The 23,618-nt window shown below is 39.2% G+C and overlaps 1 protein-coding gene across 1 annotated transcript in view; it reads right to left on the bottom strand.

Moving 5' to 3' along the window:
- The window catches only part of LOC26514679 (lachesin), a 372,156-nt gene that overhangs the window by 189,786 nt on the left and 158,752 nt on the right, over window positions 1-23,618 (bottom strand). The window contains 3 exon segments of the mRNA XM_044716619.1: window positions 3,877-4,072; window positions 4,248-4,360; window positions 4,363-4,432. Of these exon segments, the coding sequence (XP_044572554.1) occupies window positions 3,877-4,072; window positions 4,248-4,360; window positions 4,363-4,432 (379 nt within the window).

Below are 23,618 nucleotides of genomic sequence, written 5' to 3'. Positions count from 1 at the left end.
GCGGCTGGTCAAATCCAGTTAGATCACAGGCTCCCCATTTTCAAGAATAAGCGATTTGGTTGGGTGTTTTCTCGCGGTGGACTATCTCGGAAAGCATCGGTGCTCTGTGCTAGGGGGGACAACACACAGAATAACCATTGTAATGATGTGACTGCTGCCCCTTCCAAAATTGTTATTGAAGGTCCACCCTTCAATGAGGGGAGGATGTTGAGTCAAGCAGCCACCAACAAAATCATGTAAAATAATCATAATATGTTTAGCTGCAACTCTTGTTATCAGCAATTAATTTTGCCTGTTTGTCTCCCAGTTTCCCATGCGCTTCCTTGTTATTTGTAGCGAATGCGATTTGGGGAGCTTTGGTAGAGCTTCTGCACAAGCTCTTAGTTATGCGTTGGTTGTGATTCGGCATTGATTGGAAGGGTTAAATTTAACCCAAATAAAATCATAAAAATCTGAACTGAAACGCGTCTATTTATTTTGCTGCTATAAAAAACTATTTATAGCATAACAATTAGTTGTTAGATATATTAGAAGTATTTAACATAAGTGTTTTTCATAACTCTTAACTCTTAACTCATAACTCATAACTGAGATTCTGCATTTCCTCATTAAATTTCCTAATCTTAAACTCGTATGTAAGAGAATAACAGTCATCACGAATAACATTCATTCGAGAGCTGAAATTTAGTCGCCAAATGCCCAACACAGAATCTCAACATCGGCGACTGCAAGACAACGGTAGGTGCCACATTATACAAGGAACTAAAAAACAGCACATGCGTTTAGTGAATAGTTTCAGGGGCCATCGCGCACTGCTCCACGTTCCCGTTTCACTTAGACCCACTCACTATTGATGATCACGGCACCCTCATCTTTAACGATACCAACGTGACCGGCAACACAAATTATCCGGAACCTATCTGTTAACGTACAACAGTCTGACAAGGTAGCACCCAACGGAACCTGGTTCGTAAATCAGCTGGAGAGCTCACTAAAGAAACCTGCCATATCGGCTATGACAATAGTAAACGTCCCGGCTCACCACAACCGGCTCAGTTCCCATTTCTCCATGAGCCTAACCTGAGTAACCTACACCACATAGGCCAATCGCCGCATGAAATCAAGGGCCGACGATGATGTAGATTGAGTGGGCCGCTGAGACGATGACCATTTAATGGAGGTCTTGTACGAAAAGTGATCAGCGTTTTGATAGCGGCCGAACTAACAAGACGAGGTTCAATTTTAATATTCAATTTATTGTGGGTCAATTTAACCCCAACACAAATTCCGCGGCCGAACCAAAACAATGCCGAATTACAAGTGCCTAAAACCTAAGAGCTTGCGCAGAAGCTCCACCAAAGCTCCCAAAGTGCATGCGCTACAAATACCAATAAAGCGCATGCGAAACTGGGAGACAAAACAGAGAAAAATACACGCTGATAACAACAGCTACATCTAAGCATTTTATGATTATTTTAAATTCATTTTTTGGTGGCTGCTTGGCCCAACAAGTACTATATAAAAATAACATGCATTCAATACTAGCGTCGCCATTTATGTGTCAGACCGGGGGCTTATCAGCCAACCTGAAAACTTTAACGAAGATTCTATATAATAATAACTTATACGCAGAAGATGTTAAGCTTTGTCGTCAGTATAAATTTTATTTTGCCATATGCAAGCTTCAGTCCGATTAGTATATACGATTTTTCATGATTTGAATCTTAATGGTTCCAAATGCAAGCTTATGTCATTTTACTTAAGCCTTAAAACTTACGTTGTTGGGCCATTCTGACGAACAACACATTGAATCTGTACAAAGAAGAATTTCTTATCATTTGCTCTTCTGGGATAGCTGGAACAAATCTTGACCCTCTTTCTCATAGTCGTCCCTTACTAATAACCTTTCCCACCCTAACAAATCGTAAAACGATGCAGGGTGTCGTTTTTGTACTTAACCTTAAGAATGGTGACATCGATTTTCTGAATGTCGGAATCAACCATTTTTTTCGTAAGTTTATTACCCTCTGCGCTGCTGTGTGATTGCTCTGCGCTTTTGCATCGTTTAAGATTTTGAAAAGGAAACTTTCTTGCGAATTTTCGAATTGGGTACATCGCCACAAGAGTTCGTGCATATATTTTTCGGTCGGGCTCATTGCTGGCCAAGAAGCTGGCTCAGATTGTTAACAAAGACTATATTCATCTGTGCAGAATTTTTTGAGGGCATAGCTTAATAAAGTGCCCCATGAGGGAGTGATTAACAAATAATAGCCAAATAAAACCAGATAGGAGTGCCACAGTAATCAAAACAACAACGAAGAAGGGTGAGTCGCTATCAGATAAAATATTTTGCCATCCTAAAGGAAAAGCAGACAACAAAAGGCAAGCTCATCTGCCATGCCGTAGATATAAGTATCCTCGCTAAGCCAGGCCTTCTAAATTTTTTAAGATTTCTTTTGAAGGTTTTCTGCCGTTATTTTGAAAAGAGCATATTAAATTACAATTTTTTAGTCAACGCTTTTATAGTAAGATCCCAATTGAACACTTTGGGGCTATTTTTTTTCAGTCCCACCAAAAGAGAAATTTGTTTTCGTCACTTTGCTACTCCACATTTTTGCTACACTCCTTTAGCCAGTCGTCAGGTCGAGGGCTAAATAAAGACCATGTAATTTCCAACTCGCTGTTCGTCTTCCCCCGGGCTCCCAGTGCAGCCCGACAGACGGTCGTCCTGGGCTTTCCCCGGGTAACTTTCTACCAGCCAGCACTCGTTGCTGAAGTCTTCTCGGCCGCAACTGCGGCCACGTTTTACACCTAACCACTGACGCTCCTGCCTTTGGGTTAATTCGTGTTGTGTTGGGCGGGATCTGACCTTGCAGAGGTTCTCGGAATCTTTACTAAGACTGGTTGCTTGTTTTGATCAGGAGGCGATTCTGTACCGGGCTTAGCTTTCGCCAAGGATACGTCTGCACCGATGCTTCCTTACATCGCATGGCGAATGTTTGTATCTGCGTATCGGTATTGGGCAGAACACCTCGGCTGTCGCCACCCGCTTGAATGGGTAAGGGCCACGCTCAATCCTTCCTGCAACTCCTTTATCCAGCAGATCATCCCCTTTATTAGTGCTCCTCATCTGTTTCTCGTGGGTTTGCAGAATGACGTCTTCCAGAATCGCCTGTAGCTCTGACCTCTATGCTGGAGTTGTTTGCTGTAACTCCGAGTGACTTGTTGGTTCTTGACCTCTTCGGCCTAGTCTATCATTTTGGCTCGGTCAGTGCAGAAGCGGTCTATGTTTCGCTGCTCCGCGCTGCCAGGATGACTGGTGATCGCAAAATCTCTGAGCTGCTAAGGAATGCCAAGGATTGCAAAGATACAGACCCCGCAGCCACCCAAAATGAAAGCTGCGAAGGGTAGACTTGATTCAGAAAAGTTTTCACATTTTCGAAAGTCTGCATCTGCTCCGCCCAATGACGCTCTTTATGACGCTCCAATAAATATGGTTTTTCCATCATGCGAGCCCCTATAATAATTATTTTATTATAATAGTTGGTAAAAGTATGCGTAGAGAAAAAATAATTTTAATTTTTCCGGCCCTCGATTTTGCCGATTTGATATATTTAGATAGTTGAATAAATCAATAGTTAATGTAAATCAAATATCTTAGCAACATGTGGTATATGCGAGAAATTCACTTCATCTATGATTTAGTATCTTTTAAAGTGCATCGCATGTCTTGCCAAGATGAATATTAGAACTTTTGTGGTATCTCATATATTTGTCTTGAAAAAAACATGTACTGTCACATTTAAACTCATAACTCTTATTAGCAAGCCCTGAAGTTTGTGGAATCTTAAGATCCTTTTCTATTTAGAAATTTACCTTGTTTTTCTCTACTATCAGCTCGAAGAATAATTTCCTTTCCTGCTTCACGCCGCCATTGCACTTTTGGCTCTGGAACGCCAATTGCACTGCACTCCAGCGCAATGCTGCCACCTTCTGTGCTAACACCTTCCTCAAGATTATGCGTCGGGTGGTTAAGAATATCTGGTGGAACAACCACATCCAAATACCCTGACTGAAAAAACAAAGCCAAACGAAAAGCTAAAATTTATTTTAGATATAAAAAGGTTTTCATAAAAATTCACAATATTTGTTATGCAGTGGTCGATAAAGTTGATGTACACGACGGATTGCCATATGGGACTTAGGACATTTATAATCACCAAAGCTTTTGGGAAAATAAATCTTACCTGACTTTTCATTGGGTCTGTATTAACTTGACACATGTAGCTTCCAGAATCATTTATTTGCACGCGGGAAATGTGAAGCTTCCAAGTGTTATGGCCGTTGTGAGTTACTGCTATCTAGGATTTAGAGATACCATATGTGTGTGTATTCCAAGTATTGCTTTAGAATCAGATTTAATCCAGGCCACCTGAAAATAAAACAAAAAGAAAAAGGAAATATTTAGAATTTGAAATTTTTAAAGTATATTGCATATAGTACATAATAACATTAGGTAAAACAAGAAAGGAACAAAAAAGTATATAAGTCGTTTCGAAAGTTTATAGCTTTAAAACTGAGAGCCTAGATTCTTATATCGACTCAGGAGGTGATCCTGATGAAGAATATATGTATATACTTTATAGAGTCCGAGATGTCTCCATCCCTGCGTTGCACACTTTTGACGAAATTCAAAGGATTCTCTGCAAGGGTATAAAAATTAAAGCAAATATTTACAGTATGTAGAGCAGAGGTGTCCAAAAAACAAATACATGTACCTCCAGAAATTTATCTGGCCGGAAATCAGAAATGCCCAACATTAAGCCAAATGCCGAAGAAAAGTAAAACTCGTATACACAAATACGTAGAGAGAGTACAATTTATACTGTATTTGTGTCAATGTATGCAACAGAGAGAAGGAATCATCCCCGACCCTATAAAGTAAATGGGGATCAGTTGGGAAATTCAAAATGTAATTGACTCCTAGCTCTAATTTTTTATTCGCTTTCCACCCATTTTCCCTTTCCAAATAAAAGCAACAGTGCTGTTATCGACAGGTGCTCGCACCACAAGAGAATAGCAGAAAAAGCTTTTAAAAAAGTGTATATTATAATGAAGTGGGAGAGATAGGACGTCCCAAGTAAATAAAAGAGCGCTGGCGGAAAATCGTTAGAAGCGATATAGAAAAATGGTATTCTGGGGACGAAACAGTGCAGATAGCAGACCATGCCACGAGCTGGCAAAATTTTTTGTTTAAAAAGCCTGAAATGCCCGCAGTATTTTGCCAAAAGGCTGCAACCGTTTTGATCTTGCTGGATGGTAGACAGGAATTCCACAAGAATTGAAGGCTTTTATCTTTTAATCGTTGTTAATGGTCTAAATGTTTGAAATAAAAATTAATGTACAAGACTAAAAGATGTAATGTACTACAAGAGAATTAGAGATTAATACCAAAAAGACTTTTCAGAGACGCCCTTGCTATATAGGTGTACAAAATTGCATATAAAAAATATTCTTGTTCGGGACGTGACTGATTTTTTTTTGTTTTTCTTGCACGTGCCGAACAAGAATATTTTTTATATGCAATTTTGTACACCTATAGAGCATATTTTCGTCACTAAAATTGATATCAGTTATTTTGGGTTTCGCTTGCAGGTTCGTCACCGGTACTTTACCTCGTCAAGAGGTTTTTTATATGATATCAGTTGTTTTTTTGTATATATTGATCTTCAATTATTTAAAACAGAACGCATTATATATTGAATATATATATATGGAAGTAACCTCTGGACAGGCGATTCACACAGCTAGCAATACTTTAATTGTAAGGATAAACATCAAAACTCTTTTTTTTTAACTCTATAGATTTTGACATTCAAGAAGGTGGAATAATTAAAAACCTTTCCAAAGACGTAAAGAATTTTTTGATATCTTCAGTGGCTCTGAAGTTATACGTATTTTTAATTTACAAAGGTTTTGGAATTTGGTTAGTTTAAAAATTTTAATTAAAAATTTGCCCAAAAATGTATTTAAAATCCAAAATTGTTTCGTAGTTGTGGGAAACCAATTATTTTAACAAATTAACAGATGAGAGGCCTATCCTTATGAGAGTTCCACTATATAATTAATTATTAAAAAAAACACAAGAAAGGCAGAAGCTTATATTATTATTATATATATCGGATCCTATATAGTTGTCCGATCCTTATGAGAATTTCACTATCAACAAAATTTCTAATAACAAGAAAGGAAAGCTAACTTCGGGCGGAGCCGAAGTTGATATACCCTTGCAGTTCAGTCGCAGTCCGCTAGGTGGCGCCACGCATCTTATATTATTAGATATATAGAGGATCGTATATAGTCGGCCGATCCTTATGAAATTGGGCAAATCAGCTTATTTTGTCTAAAATAGAATCTGTACCAAGTCCCATCTTTCTAACTTAAAAAACACCAAAGTTATGCCAATTTCGATCGTTGTATGACAGCTATAGGATATAGTCGGCCGATCCTTATGAAATTTTGTACATAAAATATGTTGGTCAAATATAACAAATGTGGAAAGTCCCAACCCTCTATCTTAAAAAACAACGAAGTTATGGCATTTCCGATCAATCAGTTATATGGCAGCTATAGGATATAGTCGACCGATCCCGGCCGTTCCGACTTATATACTACCTGCAAAGGAAAGAAGGATGTGTGCAAAGTTTCAACTAGATAGCTCCAAAACTGAGAGACTAGTTTGCGTAGAAACCGACAGACAGACAGACAGACAGACGGACAGACGGACAGACGGACATGCTCATATCAACTCAGGAGGTGATCCTGATCAAGAATATATATACTTTATAGGGTCGGAGATGTCTCCTTCACTGCGTTGCACACTTTTGACCAAAATTATAATACCCTCTGCAAGGGTATAAAAATATTGGAAACAGCCCCAAGCATCTTTAAAAATAGAAAGGTTGTGCCATTTCCGATCGTTCAGTTATATGGCAGGTATAGGATATAGTTGGCCGATTCTTTATGAACATAATATTAGATTGCCCAAAACGGAAACCGTAGACAGTCCCATCATTCTAGCTTCAAAAACAACAAAAATAAGACAATTATCCTAATAACATTTTGCAAATCGGATAAGATTTCCCAAAATGCAATCTGTACATCTGTACAATCTGCAATCTGTAAGTCCCATCCTTCTAGCTTATAAAAAAAAACAAAGTTATGGCATATCCGATCAATCATATAATAAAACATGTATATATCTAAAATAAATGCGCAAAGATAAAAAAATTAAAAAAAACAATAGTTAAACCAATTGTTGAATGTAACAATTTATTTTGGGTGTGCGATATAAAATAATAAATATTAGAAAAGTATTGGCGGAGTTGGTTTGCCTGGTTTTTTTTTTTTTAGCTTTTAGTCCATGATTTGGCCCAAAACGGTGGTGGCTGCATTTATTTATATGCTTTATATGCTCAGTGGGGGCATATGCATATAAAGCGTTCTACTCATAAAATTTTGTATTCTTCTCATTAAGACATGAGACACTGAAACACAAAGCCGAATTACATCAAAATTTGCCATCAAACAACGAAGTTCGAGATTAGCCGAGTGGAGAGCGTTGCAACGCGTTGTGGTTTCTAACACGGGAGGGCCTGAGTTCTAATCCTAGTTGTGAGTCAATGTTTTTGTTTTACTTTTTAAGCCCTTTTTTATTTGGATTTTATTTTTGAAATATTCGAAAATATCTTATGTACAAAAATTCATAAGGATGGGCCGACTGTATCCTATAGCTGTCATAGAACGATCGGAATTGGCATAACTTTGGTGTTTTTTAAGTTAGAAAGATGGGACTTGGTACAGATTCCATTTTGGGCAAAATAATCTTATTGGCCAAATTTCATAGGGATCGGCCAACTATATCCAATAGCCGCTATATAACTGAACGATCGGGAAATGGCACAACTGCAAGGGTATATCAACTTCGGCTTCGCCCGAAGTTAGCTGTCCTTTCTTGTTTTTCTTTGGGACCATCAAGATTGGTACCTCAAACGACCCGTCCGACATTTCTTTCAGAAGTTATTCAAGAAATTAGATTTTTGCAGCTTTTCCAAAAAGTTGTAGAACAATATTGCTCATATGACAATAACAAAAATCTCCACTTTTATTCAGGATTTGCCAAGAAAAAATACAGACAAACAAGACACATTGGCTTTCATTCACATGGCAAAAAAACTGTAAAATCGAATCATTAACAAAGTTTTTTAATTTAGTGACGTACGCTTAAGGTATTTCAAAAAGTTGTAGATACACATAGTTGTCATATGATTGTAACAAACATTTTCCAATTTTTTTTCAGGATTTTTAAGGAAAAAAATAGTGCAAACAGACAAACCGACAAACCGACGCAAATGGCTTCATTTTGAGAAGAACGAAAAATCGAAATTTTTCAAAAAATTCTGAATGAAATGTCGGATCGGGTCGATTGAGGTACCAATCGACGCGTATTTAGCTCTAGAATGCGAATATATAAAAATATCTGGGACTAAAATGTGTCCACCGGCCCCACTTTAGTGATTAAAAACTTTTTTACTTTCACCCTAATTTCTCCCAACCCAAATAACTTTTGAAATATGTTTCAACAAAAATGATCTAATTGAAACAATACCTTTCCATTGGTATATCATTCATTTAGATCGGTTGCCTACAGAAAATTTTTAATTCTTCGGCTATATATAGAGTTTCCTCGCGCACGCCTAGGCATGCAGGTCGTCACCTCGTGGACTTCCGTCCACAGTGATCTTTACACTTTTTTTAACACATTGACCGTTTCTGTATTGAATTAGGTTGAATGAGAACACCATTTCAGACAGGGATCCGTTGCCACTATATACATAGACAACGTAATGGTAGTCTTGCTCACAAGTCAACAACTTGTGTTTACTGCCCGCCTTGTAGCTCCGTCCTCAGCAGCGCCAACAGGGTTAGATACTCTTACTTCCATCTGGACCAGAAACATGGTGAAGAAAAACTTTAAGATGCGGAAAGCTCATCTTCCAACGGGGGAGATTATGTCGGGTCAAGCAGGCTCCAAAAAATATTCGGGGCAATAATAATATATATTCACCTCAGAAACCCGTGACCCCACTTGGTTCCACCGCTGTTGGGCACTGTTGTTATTCTCACCGTCTTCTCGCACTCGTTCTTTATGTCTCTTTTATGCATTCGAACCTGCATCTGCCGTCATGCGCTTGCGTTGCCTCGTTGCTTCGCGGTATCTCTGGGACGTTCCAGAGCATCCAGCGAAGATCCGCGCCCCGTTTTTACTTCATCGCTCGGTCTTTAAAGCCTCAGAATATTATTTACCAATACCACACAAACCATTGTATCAAATTAGATCTTGTAAATTAAGGCCCATACTTAAATCGAACAGAATTTGTATTTTACTAAAAACGAAACATTAATTGCAGGTACCTAAAAACGCTCGGCAACTTAACAATGGGTTGTGTTCAATTTGCCAAATACTAGACTAAGATTATAAGATTATGAAATCATGATTATGGGGTCATGATTATGTGTTTATAGGCTCAATAGAATATAAAGAATTATTAAGCTTGAACCTGAAGAAAAAATTTTAATTGATTTATCATCTCCATCCCATCTTCCTTTACATCTCCTTTAACTTAAAGACGTCGAGTTTTATTTACAATTAGAAAATGATGTTGTACGCCAAGACAGGTGGCAAGGAGGGGAAGCCACGAAGAACGAGTTGGTTTTGGTTCATTTCCCAGACGCGGCAGGTGTCGCAGCAATAGAGACGGACCGGTCTGACGTACACCTTAACGCTTCTGATCGCAACGAACTGGTGTGATCCTGCAGAGCGAGGGAACTCGCGAACTCAAGCTTGAGGAATAGAAACACCCCCAAGCTCTCTTGGGGGGTGTGTCTATTGGCACCAACCCGGAGCTGTGACCGGTGAACAACGGGAGGGCAAGCAGCGAGAATCCGGCGGAGGAGTCAACTCCGGTGAGTCTCACGATTGTACCCTTTTATTTGTAAACAAACCAAGATCTTGATAAAGAAGGCAAAATAAAAGAAGCTATCGAGGTTAATTCTGGGTTCGGGCATTCACATCGATTGTATAGATTCGGTGGAACGATCCCATAACCACTGTGAGCTAGCCGCGGTAATTGTTGCGAGCAGAAAATAGCCAAACAGTTCGTTACAGAGTCGTAAACACATGAGGACGTGTGAGAGTAAGATTGGCCGTGTCGGAGATCAGTTTGGAAATTCAAATTGTACCGACTTCCCTTTGCTTTCCGCTGATTTTCATGTGTTTTGTGCTGCCTCTTCGGCTTTTTAAATAAAAGAAACCGTGGTGTAAGCAAGATGAAGGGATGCGGGTAGCCGCACCAAAAGCGAATGACGTGGGAAAAACGAGAAGGACGCAAGTGAAGAAAAGGGCGCTAGTGAAGAAAAAGAAAAGTGAAGAAAACAACGCAAGCATCAATAATAGGAACATTGATAGCAGCCTGAAATGGAGGACGATTTCAGTGAATCTGCGACTATATTCTTGATCAGCCTCAATGGCCAAGTCAATACAGCCTTGTCCGTCTGTATGTATAATCGCGTTGATCTCAGAGACTAAGCATAATGGATAGAGCTGTAAGATTTTGCAAAGCAGACTTTTATAAACCACGCATATCAAGTCTGTTTTATATATTTTACCAAAATCGGCGATTCTCAGAGAAGTTAAAGACATTTATATTGTGGTTCCCATATTAGCTTGCTAAATTTTGAACACTAGGATCTCAGAGACTTTTCGATTTAGAGCTATCATATGTGGCAATAGACTCCTGATACCCAGATCAAGTTTGTGTCAAAATATTGCCCGGCCCCTTTCGCAAATAAAAATATTAAGTTTTTATACCAATCTATGGTCCAAATCGGACCATTTTTTGAAGTTATAGACATTTCATTCTGATTTCCTACAGGATTGTTTGAGTTGTTTATTCCAAAACATAAAGAAGTTGCCAAAAATTTGTTTTTTGAATTGATTTAGCTTTGAAAAGATAAATACGTTTTTGTATAGAAAAGTTGAATACAGTGTATATAGTCGGGAAACGCGACTATTGCCGTCCGTTCTTGTTTTTATTCGTTTGGTTTATTCGCCACCAAATTTTCCCTTTCTTTAAATAGATATAAAAGATAACTGAATATTTCTTTATTTTGATCATGGTCGGCAACCCGATCGCGCATTGCTTAGCAAGCTGCCAATGCATCTCATCCATAATCCACAACGCCGGGAACCAACTAAAGACCCGGACCCTTTAGGCAGATTTTTTGACTCGGCACTCAGTTCACTAAGGTTACCTACTACTTCCCAAGATATCTGCGGGGTATTTGTTACTCCTTATCTTCTCCCCCCTTAAAAGAATGATCGTCGTCGGTCATCCTGAACTTGTCGTTGATCCCTGAACTTCCGTTGCGACTCGTCTTTCACTCCACTTACGATGCAATTTGACCCTTTAAGCACCTGTTGGAGGCACCCGTTTTTGGCTCGTTAATAAAGCACAACCAAACTTACACGTTGACTAAAGGTGTTACAGGTTAAGCTTAGTTTGAGATTAGATAACCTTGATTAGGACATTGATCGAGAGTATCAGGGCTGTTTAAAATATGGAGGATAGTTTAGATCAGGGACAGTCAGTCAAAGGGAACTACAGGAGGGCCAACACGCGGCCCTTTGCGTGCCACAACTGTGTACACCACTGGTAGTGTGCCTATACTTTCTTCGTGATGGCGGCTGGTAACAGGTTCCGGTAAGGTCGTTGTCTCTGCCGAGGATGCTGGCGAATCGCAAAAATATTACCCTTCCTCAAATTGTCCCGATCCAAGCTGGAACATCATATGCCGACAGATGCATGTCCGGGAGGTGCACGGATATGCGAAATCTGTAGAAATGGCCGACCCTCAGTTTCAACCAAGCTTACTATGGTATGAGTGCTATGTCATGACTTACAAACCCCTTCCCGCCTACTTGTGGATCCAAAATGAACACATCTCTTAAAAATCTAAAAAACCAAAGTGGAGAACGGAACCCACAAAGATAGGAGAAAAGCAGCTATAATTTTAATACGGGCGGACCCATCGGCGGAATCCAACCCGAACCACTCATTAAACAGCATCCCATAATGGGATGGGCAAAAGAAATCTTTCTTGATTTTCAGGAGGCAAAGGAGGCTTGTAGACTGTATCCGAATAGGCCGTCTGGAGTAGGCATCTCTGCCAAGGAGGTCACGCAGAGTGCACGGACGCTTTATGGAGGAGATGCTCAAGAAGCGCAGGATAGAAGCAAAGTAGCATCAAGGTGATAGCGTGCCAAAGCGAGGTCAGTATGCCTCTACAAGCATATGATAGCGTCACTGGGAGAGTTATACTCAGGAGCCAAATTGAAGGCGGTGGATTTGGACAAAACTAGCCGGCGACCCGACCACAATTCTGCTTAGAATGTATCACCCCACACAGGAGGAAGCAGTGGGGCTACGGCGACAATGAATGAGGACAAATCGGATGTAAATCGGATCGGATGCGAGAAGCAAGGCGGGAGGCATCCATTTGAAAAAAAACCTCCAGGAGCTAGACTTGCAGGAGCCGATCGAAGAGAGGCGCGAGAATATTTTAACTGTTAATATTATAATATTCGGAGTTAGAATTTTTATAAAAATTCAAGAACAATGCCCATTGGTCTTTTGACTTTGCTTTTAGAACTCACACAGACAAGGCATGGGAGGCTTACAAAGCTCAACTTAGGCGATACAACAAGGAACTGCGAAAGACAAAGAGGATTGCCTGGGCCAGTTTCTGCTCCAACATCCAGGGGCCATCCGACGCCTCATGCCTGAGTAAGATTCTCTCAAATACAGCCTCCAAAGTAGGTTATATAAAGACTCCGGATGGGCAGTGAACAACGTCAAGCCAGGATGCCACACTTCCCATGATGCTCCATGGAAAGGATAACCCAGGATATGTGTAGGCAGGGATACCACAGCTCACTCAAATACCTCCTAAGTAATAGAAATCTTCACTTGAACATTAATAGTTTCAAACCCTACAAATCAGGACGGAATTTTACCGGCTCATTATCAATGGCCGTAGCTAATCTAAGGCAATGGATAAAATCTTCAGCACAGTCTTCACTGGCATTGCGAAGGTTGTTTTTATGTCTCCATCTTCACCTTACCATAACCCAAATGATATCTCAGGCTCACAGAATGTCTATAGGAGAATCGATCCATAGAGACAGCCCTACTTGAGATACCACGACTAACGGGACTGGAATAGACGATTGATCTCAAACGCTATGAAACCTATTGCGGAGAAGTGCTCTCAGCTTGGGTGCTAAAAAAGGGGATTGGAATTAACCCGACCAAGTCAGAGCTTGGGTATAAAATACCTAATTAATCTTCCGAAGCTTCTACGGGAATCTCTAACTCTAATTGGTAGTGCAAAGTACCTATGCATAACTCTAGACAGGAAACTGAACTGGAAGCTCAATACCGCAGATAGGGTCAGCAAAGCGGAAATTGCGCTTTAAACCTGTCGCAAGGAGGTAGGGCTAAAATGGGGAATGTCTCTTAAGATAGTCAGATGGCTATAAATGGCGATCATGATGATACATATGATACATTTTTGTTTTTTTTTTATTTTTTATATTAAATTTTTTTTGTACACTTTTTTGTACACTGATGTTAGAATTTAAGTTTACTTGAACAATAAACCTTGTTAACCTTGTATCATAAAAATTAATTATACTTTATTTACCTGAACTCAGCTAATGACCTAGCGGTCGGAGGAAAAAGGGGTCACCAGAGTTGATCTCAAAGATGGTGATCATAAGTTGAGAGGGCTTATATCTCGCTACCACATCTACACCAGTAGATTCGCCTGACTTACACTTTCGCTCTTATATCCATCTCCAAATTTTGTAAAATTCTCTAAATCTCTTCGTAAAATTTTGTAGCTTCTATAGATTTCTATCGCTTCGATCTTGCAATTTATTTTTTCTTCAGATTATTCAGAAACAATCTCAATTCTCAATTTCAGATTATTAATATGTACCTTGTGCGATCCGTCCGAAACAAGACCACCACCCCCAAGCCCTCAAGCAAGAGCTGGACTCTATAGCGTGCCCCAGTGAGGACGGGTCATTTTTTCACACACACCGTTACACGTTACAGTGGACAACGACACGGACGTGTGTCGTAAGGCGCCCCAGTGAAAGGCTGATCCACGGCCCTGCGGTGGGAACAAATCCTAAGTGGATACTCCAAATCAGAAACTTCGATCGACCCGGTAGAGGACGCCCATCAGAAAGATGTCACCCACAGAGAGCGGCACTTAAAAGAAGGCGTCCACCAGGGATCGCCAGCTATCCTAAGGCCGAGTAAAAGGGTAGCATATAACACAGTGCTGCTGCCTCAGGTCCTTTGTACAGCATAACTGCAGTTCACCCATAAAAGGGGCTCAGGCGGCCGAGTAGGAGCGGTTATAACTCCCATCGCTGACGTTATTAGGACATACTCGGCGCATCGTTGCATGTAGCGCAGAAACCCCTGCACCCGCATGCACAAAACAACCACCCCCCAGTCCACCTGTGGTGGAAGACTTGGTGTAAGGATGTAAACGACGCTCGCTCCCGTTCCTGTTACGAAGGCGCGGATGGAGAGATGACGCTCGCAGCTTGGCAGGCGAACTGGGATATTGAGAAAAAGAGTCGCTGGATGCACACCCTCATCCCAAACGTTTGACTTCTAGCTGGCCCAGATCCTGAGTTGCCACGGCTGCTTTCGCCAATATCTAAAGCCACGACGAAGAAGACTGGTGCCCAGAGTCCGGGAGCTCCGTCGTCGAGGATGAGTGCCACCGGTTTGCACGTGAGCCCTGTACTGCTGTAGACGACAGAGGGTCACCCAGTCCATCCTAGCAACCTCATCGACATCATGCAGGCAAGCAATGTGGATCGATGGAGGGCTGGAAGAAAAATTTTCTTTGTTTTCTGGGCTTTCGTTTGTGCTAGAAGGTCACCGCAGATAACGCAGACTATGCGTAGAGTGCAGAAGCTGTTCTTTTTGTGAGGCTTCTTTACAGTAATTCTACTGTGGATGGAGAAGGCATGAAACTTATATATAGGGTGAACTAAGTAATTCTTCAGATCCTTTTTTATCAGCTGAAGTCAGCTGCACCTATCGGGTATAGTTATAAATAAATGCGTTCCTCGCTGTCGGTACAAATCCTGGCTATAAAATTTAAAGGGCATTAAAGCCTCTTTAGATTCAAAAACACCTCAAAACTCTTAAAAATCCTCTTTTCAATTACCAGTGTTGGAACTACTATGCCATCGACGTTGTTGAAATAGAAGCATAGAAGCTTTTTCGTATCTTATTGGACTTTCACGAAGATCTATTGCCACTCCAGCCGGGGTTAGCATGTCTTATGAAACTTATGATTGCTGTGATGGTTCTTATATGAACTCTTATATTCATATAAGATTCTTATATGAAAAAGGTGTCTTTTAAGCCAAATATATGCATACGGCCACTGGGACTTTCCTGCAAAATTTTCAATAAGTCATTGGAGCCGGGTCTAAAGTATCCCCACACTTCAAGAAAGGTGGCAGGAACGGGCGTAGTTAAAGAACGGAAAATTTCGGAGGTCAGTCAAGCAAGGGAGGCTGTCAAGCGAAAGTAGAAGTCCTGGCCGCGAGGCAATAGAAGCGGTTAAAACAAATAGCGCTACAAATATTTCTAGTGGTGATATCGCAATGAAATTGTGTCAAAAAAATATTCTGAACACACTGTAAAAAAATCGTATCGTATACAAACGGATGGCGCGACTTTTCTTAAATTTTTGTTTTCTAATACTTAGTTAAATATTTGACATTTTTATACAAACGTTGCACAGTGGTTGCGCCCATAGGCCAAAAATAAAAAAAGTCATAACAACAAAAATGTAGGAAAAGTAAACAAATCGCTTTTAAATTGTCCAAACTTCTTTGTGGCATACTAGGTTTGTCCGGAAAAATTAATCGTTCTCTGTAAAAATAAAATTGAAGTTGAGTGCAGGTGTTCATTTTCACAGCGCAGCTTGCGCGCATCCCGAATTTTTCATAACAAAACCGAACTTTGAAGTGGTCAGATCATTTATTACGTCTCCAAATTTAAAATATTTCTAATGGATTTTAAAGCTGAAGGTTTTTTCTAAAATTTGAGATATTATAAAAAATTGTACTTGTTAAACTGTTCTTGTCATATTAATTTGAAAAAATACATGTTTTTGTCTATATTTTGAACGTCTTTTCATGTTTAAGTAGACTTTTACATATGTTGCCCCCCGATTCCCCCTTTATGAGTGATATCAGTGCATTTGCCAATGTTTTCAGGTAATAAAAATGTTAAGTTCAGCTGCCGATTTTAGCGATTTGTATATACTCATTAATAAACTCAAGCTGTCTTACTATATTCAAGGTCAAATTCGCGACGCAATCTGCTTGCTCTTCGTTTGCTGTTGGGATGTTTCTTTTGTTTTAGTCATTTGTGTTTGTCGATAATTTCATATTATTTTTTCGCTTATTTTTTTGTTTTCATTTTTAATAGGTGCTTCTTATAAGTGCGAAAAATTTGTGCTTTTTTCCTTAAAAATCGTTTTAAGAATTCAATTGTTAAGAAGCAATCTAATTGGCTGAACACTATTCACACAATTATAATTGAGCCACTTCAACAAAAGATTGCAAGTGCTGAACGTGGACGATCCAAAATTGATTTTGCTTAGTCCTCAAAAAGGAAAAAGGAAAGTGCTCATACTCGGAAGATGTCTCGCATATTGTCAAATACAGACTTAATAAATACACTTCTTTTGCGTTCAGACCCTTTCATAACAAGTCAAAGGAAACTATCAAAAGAACAAATCTAATTTTTTTCCCAGCACATTTGATTTATTAGAAAATATTTGTTAATACTTATTTCACTCCAATTAGCATTCAATTAAATTTATTTTTAATGATTTAAATACATTTATTCTTATATACATATCATAAAAGGAACTTTAGAACCTCACTTCGTTATATTTTTAAAAGCTATAGGAGGAGTTACAATTTTATGCTCTAAATAATTTAATATATATACAAATTTAAATATAATACAAATAAATTGGATGCCTAATAATGAAATTTTAACACTGTAATTCTACTGGTAAGTAAGAAAGTATTTTTTGACCACCGTTGCCATATACATATGTAATACTACTGCATGGTGCTATGAGAGCTATAGGATTCAGTCGTCCGATGTATCCCATTTTTTGACTATATATTTTAAAATTTTTTTAGATTTTTGGAAAAAATGTCACGTTGATATCTCAACGGAAAGTATTTATGGCCGCGGCTCTATACAAGCCCAACCACTGTGCGTTGGTTAAATTGTAATCTCTAAATAATCCCCATCCTTACTATTAACAAAACTACGAATAAAATTACACTGTGCGACAAAAAAAAAAAAAACGAAATACACTTGGTAAACGAGATAGTGTAGGTTGTTAATCTGGTCGAAGAGAACTGAAAAATATTTTTTTTATATTTTTTGGACCCTCCATTTTTTATTTATTAAAAAAAACCGTTTTTCGGGACTTTTTTGCGCTTAAAAATTCCTGAACGCGTTTTTTTTTCAACCGATTTCAAATTTTTGGTGTTTTTCAATAGTTAAATGTTGTAGCTTTTGAAAAAAAACTATATCTTCGATTTTGTTGAACAAAAAGGACAAAATTTTTACACCTGAAACTAAAGTTTTCGACTTTTATTCGTGTTTTTCGGATTTTTGATGCAGTTTTTCGGTACAACTTACAAAAATTCGGCCATACATACATATCAATGTTGGCTCATTCATTCTGATAAAACGAGACAAATTTCATCAAAAATAATGAAAATTGGTGAAGTTATAACGCTTTTCCCAAAAAAAGTCAATTCAACCTAGCGTGCGCTCCGGAGTACCTGTGTGTATAAGACAGGAATATGCTCTTCTTCTTATAGTGCTCCCATGGTTTTATTGACTTTTTTGGGGAAATGCGTTATAACTTCAACAATTTTTATTATTTTTTTGATGAAATTTGTCTCGTTTTATTCAGTATTAATGAGACAATATTAATATGTGGCATAAATGACAGAATTTTGTCAGAAGAAAGCAATATACTCTTATTTTATACACATTGTTCCTCCGAATAACGGTTTTTTTTTATAAATAAAAATTTGAGGGTTCCAAAAATATAAAAAAATATTTTTGAGTTCTCTTCGACCAGATTTACAACCTACACTATCTCGTTTCACAAGTTTTTTTTCACTGTCGCACCGTGTTATTGATGTTGAACGAGTGATAAGATTTCATCAACATTAAATTCTGTAAGCGTTGGGTGAGATGAATTGCATGAGCGTAATTTAGTAGCAATAGACTCGTCGGTTTTTGACAGCTCAGCAATTTAATGTAATTTTTTCCGGTCAGAAGCTTCTTTAAAATCTGCTTTGGGTCATCCACGGTCAGGATTTTTCGATGTTGATTGAGCGCATCTTTTATTCAACCAATCAGATTGATAATGGAGAATTGACGATGTCTTGCGTTTGTTACGTTGACAACGTTACCCAAAAAGTATACAATCACTTCACTCTTTTCAACAATATAGCCTTTTTTAATAATATTCGCTTCTTCAATCAATTTTTTCTTTCTTTCGCGATCTTTATCTTTAATCGCGTTTTTCTCAAAACCATGTTTTTCAAGTCGGGCGGACACGAGAATCATATTTCAAATGACTGATTGATTCGATTCTTTTCGTAGCTTCTTTACGTACTTTTTTCTAGTGGAGATTTATTTTTAACTTACAAGGTTTTTTTGTAATTAACGATTGTTGGGACTTGTGCCAGCATCAAATATCATAATTATTTATATTTAATTCTCTCAGTGTAACTAGCCGCAGCGGTCCACAAATTGCCCGTTATCAGCTGTTCCATATTCTTTGTTTCTCCCAGATTCGCATGCGCTTTGTTGTTCTTTTGTAGCGCATGTACTTTGGGAGCTTTGGTGGAGCTTCTGCGCAAGCTCTTAGGTTTTAGGCACTTGTATATTCGGTTTTGTTGGGATCGGACGCTGCCGTTGTTTTGGGTTTAAATTGACCCAATAAAAATATTGAAATTGAATTGTGGAGTCTTTATTAATTCGGTCGCTATCAAAACGCTGATAGCTCAACAACGATTATGTTTGATATTTTTTCCTAAAAATCAGAAAATTTTCTTCGAACGCGCACCATTTTGTCAGAAATCAATATTTTTACAATCGGACAGGTACTTCACTCAAGTTTATGAAACCTATATAAATTTTGTTCTAGAAATACCTCTGGCTACAAATCGAGTCCGCCCGCAAACCACTTCACGTCGTAGGTGCCATGACTTTAACGACTACAGCGCCACCTCGCAGCACATTTAAATAACCAAAATTTTTGAAAATGTCATTCGAAATATTATTAATAAAGTGCTGAAAGCTGCATTCCTTTAAAATGTTCCTGTTCGCCAAAAAAATCGTGAAATTGACCCTTTTTTCGGATTCTACACTGGCCTAACCCCTTATAGGCGCTACCTTCTTCGCTGCACAATATATTATAAAACATATAAACGTGAGAATTCACACTTATAATAATAAAAAATAAAATAAAACAAGAAATGAAAGCTAACTTCGGGCGGAGCCGAAGTTTATATACCCAGCTTGTTTCGTAAAGCTTTACAGAAGTTGTAGATAGCCATGACTTTTAGAAAATATGAGATTAAAAACTCCAATTTACTTGAAGAAAATATTGTTTAACCACCTATACTAATTTCAATAAAATTATTTCGAGTTTTCCTTAAATCCAAAATTAAAACATGGTATGATCTACTGATTTCAATAAGAAAATAAAAATCTTCCATAGAAAAATGTTTGGGGAAAAATCATAGAAGACCAAAAATTAATGTAAAAAATCTGAGATTTCAACTTTGGATGAGTATTCCAAAGATATGGTAACTGCTATATACCATTTTTTAATTTTAGTTGGTACACATACATTTCTAAAATGATATATTTTAGAAACAATGATGGTCATCGCAATTACACGGCCTACATAATTCAATATATGGTAAAATTTGATCAATTTCTTCTCTTAGGTGTACCGCGGAAACTGTGGGTGATAGAACCTATGTTTGTTCTAGACTTCAGTGGAGCTTAAAGGTTATGGAGCAGGTGAAATTATGCGTGGAGATTTTTTGCTGTTGGCCTGTGTTATTAGATATATAGCGGATCGCATATAGTCGGCCGATCCTTATGAAATTTGACATATCGAATTATTTTGCCCAAAGAGGAACCCATTGAAGCTTTCATCCTTCTAACTTGAAAAGCAACCAAATTATGGCATTTCCGATCAATCAGTTATATGGCAGCTATAGGATATACTCGACCGATCCCGGCCGTTCCGACTTATATACTGCCTGCAAAGGAAAGAAGGGTGTGTAGCTTTAAAACTGAGAGGCTAGTTTGCGTAGAAACAGACAGACGGACAGACGGACATGCTCATATCGACTTAGGAGGTGATCCTGATCAAGAATATATATACTTTATAGGGTCGGAGATGTCTCCTTCACTGCGTTGCACACTTTGGACCAAAATTGTAATACCCTCTGCAAGGGTATAAAAATACCAATTCTAATAATGTAAACAAACTTTAGTCGATAGGTCGAATAAAATAAGTCGATAACAGATCGCTGTTACAGCCCTTTAAAGCTGTTAAGGCGAACGATCTGGCAACTCCGTATTCTGACAACCGAATTTCCGCTTAAGCCAGTTGTTCTTTTGCGATCAAATATAGTACCCAATACGGTACACGAGTGGGACTTGGAGCAGTAGCGGAACATTGGCCGTGGATGTGCACAGCCGTTCGCCTCTGCAAGTGTGTTTGTGGCGGTGTGTTTGTGGCCTCTGCAAACCTCCAGGTGAGCCGACCGATGTGTCGCCAATTAGGATAATAATTCTAGGTAGTGTTACAAACCATTTAATTCTTTTTTTTTTCTCTTGTAAATTATATTGGATCGAACCAAGACTCATTTCACTATACGTGGGTACGATTGCACTATATATGGGTAAGGGCAGCAACAATTCGTTGTTGATTCTTTACAGGTAGAGCGGGCGAAGCAGAAGAACCTCACCACCTTAGATCTTCTATAGCAAGGTTTCCTGTCTCGAATTCGTACCCTTCCAAACGACTGCAAATTTTATTGTGAGGCGGTGATGCTGATTAGGAACTAACCGACCCCCTTGCCTCTTCCCTGCCTCTTCACCATGTTCGTCACTATTTGCAAATTTCTGCAAAAAAAGTTTACACATATATTACGTTTAGAGCCAGGCGATCACATTGGTATACAACTTAATTGTGGATTTTTGTGGGGTCACTTCTAAAACTTTAGCCAAACATAAAAAAGACATTCAAAATATATACACAAACGGCAGGAAGCGAGATTTGCAAGGATTAACGGGCGTCTCAGGCGCAATATAAGGAGGGACCCTGGAGCAAATCGGGACCGAGTTTTTAGGGAAGCTGGAAGAGTTCAGTGAAAGACCCTCGTGGATAAGTCTGACACTCAACCGAGAAAGTTTCCTTGGCGGAATTAGGAGGATAGGCTGAAAGACCCCCGTGGGTAAGTCCGACAGTCTCAAGTGCGGGATTTAGAGCGAGTGCGGAAGGATCTGCGATCCGTGGCTTAAGGACCCCCTGTGGGTAAGTCCGGCGGCTGTACGCGAGTCATCGAACGAGAAGAAATCAAGGAGCAAGTGGGAAAAGGATCAAGGATCCGCGGCTGGTGTCATAACGATAGCCTGGCGTACGCTTGCCGATTCCTGACCGTTACGACCAGGTGTGATACTGTAAAGCGAGGGATAGCCAGCTCGGGAACTCAAGCCCAACAGTGCAACCAAACAGACACACCCAAACAGGGTCAAGGTAATAAAACCCTGATCCAGGCGCTGGGGCGTACGCACAGCTTATCACCTGGAGTTAAAGGAGACGCGACGCCAAAACCTCTGGTCTGTCAAAGAGGTCTGGGAGGTGATCCTATTGTCTGCTAACACGGATTAGGTGCCGGCCATGGCGAAAGGGCATTCCCAGTGAGCCAAGGATACCGAAGATCCACGGTGCCCACAGAAGAAAAGCAGCGACAACCAGCAACAGGAGCAGCGATAGGATCAGCGACAGGAGCAGCGACAGGATCAGCGACAGGAGCAGCGACGACAAAAATAGCAACAGCGGCAGGAGAGGGTCAGTACAGGCCCCGCAACTGGAGTACGTGAGTCCAAACGGAGGGAGCCATGAGCCGAACCGGCGCATTCATCTTGTCGTGACTTTTTGAAAATATGAGATTAAAAACTCCTATTTAATTGAAGAAAATCCTGTTTAACTAACTATAATAAATTCAATAAAATAATTTTGAGTTAATTCCAAAATTTACTGATTTCAATAAAAAAAATCTTCCATAGGAAAATGTTTGAGAAAAAATCATAAAAGCACAAAAATAAATGTAGAAAATCGGAGATTTTAACTTTGAATAAGTATTTCAAAGACATGGTACTGCTAGGTGTCATTTTTTTATTTAAGTTGGTATACATACATTTAAAAAATTATATGTACTAAAAACAATGATGGTCAAGGCAATGATGGTGTAGGCCATGTACATATTTCAATAATTCAAACTTTACCATGATTTGATCAATTTCTTAGGTGTACCGCGGAAACTGTGGGTGATGGAACCTTTGTTTGTTCTGGACTTTGGTTTAGGGGTTATGTAGCAGGTGAAATTATACGTGGAGATTTTTTACTGGTGGCCTGTTTTATTAACGCTCTCACATCATAGCTCTCTCATCAAGCTCTCACATCATTTAGCTGGGTTCCGGTAGTTTTCTGAATTGCTGATGAGTGCTTATGAATTCTAAGCACTGACTCTATCTACGAACTGTAAAAATTTTTCATTTAGTTATATCACTCGTCCAACGTAGAACAAAGATTGTCCGAGGGACCAACGATGCCTATTTTTTCTACTAGCTTTGATTCCATCAAGGTTCATGCCGAACCTCCGTCGATCACAATTTAATCCGTAGACTATGACGGGGGATGTATCTAAATAGGTTTTAGATCACACACACGGCAAAATTGCTGATTATTATTATCATTGTTCACCAAAAAATAAAACCTTTTGGCTTTATATTCGCCTTAGTAGTTACTGGCACACTGGGCTCGCGTACAATGCTACTCGAAACTCGAGGCGCGATAGTTTTAGACCGCTAATGACAAACGAACCACGCTTTTATGCAATTGGGCTACATTCCTGGTTGGTTCCTTTCCTCGGTTCCATTCCCCGATTGGGTTCATTCCTAGTTTTACTTGCAGATTGTGATATGCCTGATGGACCATGGCGGGCGTCATTCCATTGCTGGTCCCTTAGCAATTAAATTGGATTTTTTAATCTCATATTTTCAAAAAGTCATGGCTATCTACAATTTCTGTAGAGC

The sequence above is a fragment of the Drosophila ananassae genome, chromosome 3R (genome assembly GCF_017639315.1).
Source record: "Drosophila ananassae strain 14024-0371.13 chromosome 3R, ASM1763931v2, whole genome shotgun sequence".
NCBI classification, from domain to species: Eukaryota; Metazoa; Arthropoda; class Insecta; order Diptera; family Drosophilidae; genus Drosophila; species Drosophila ananassae.
This window is presented reverse-complemented; position numbering and strand designations above follow the sequence as displayed.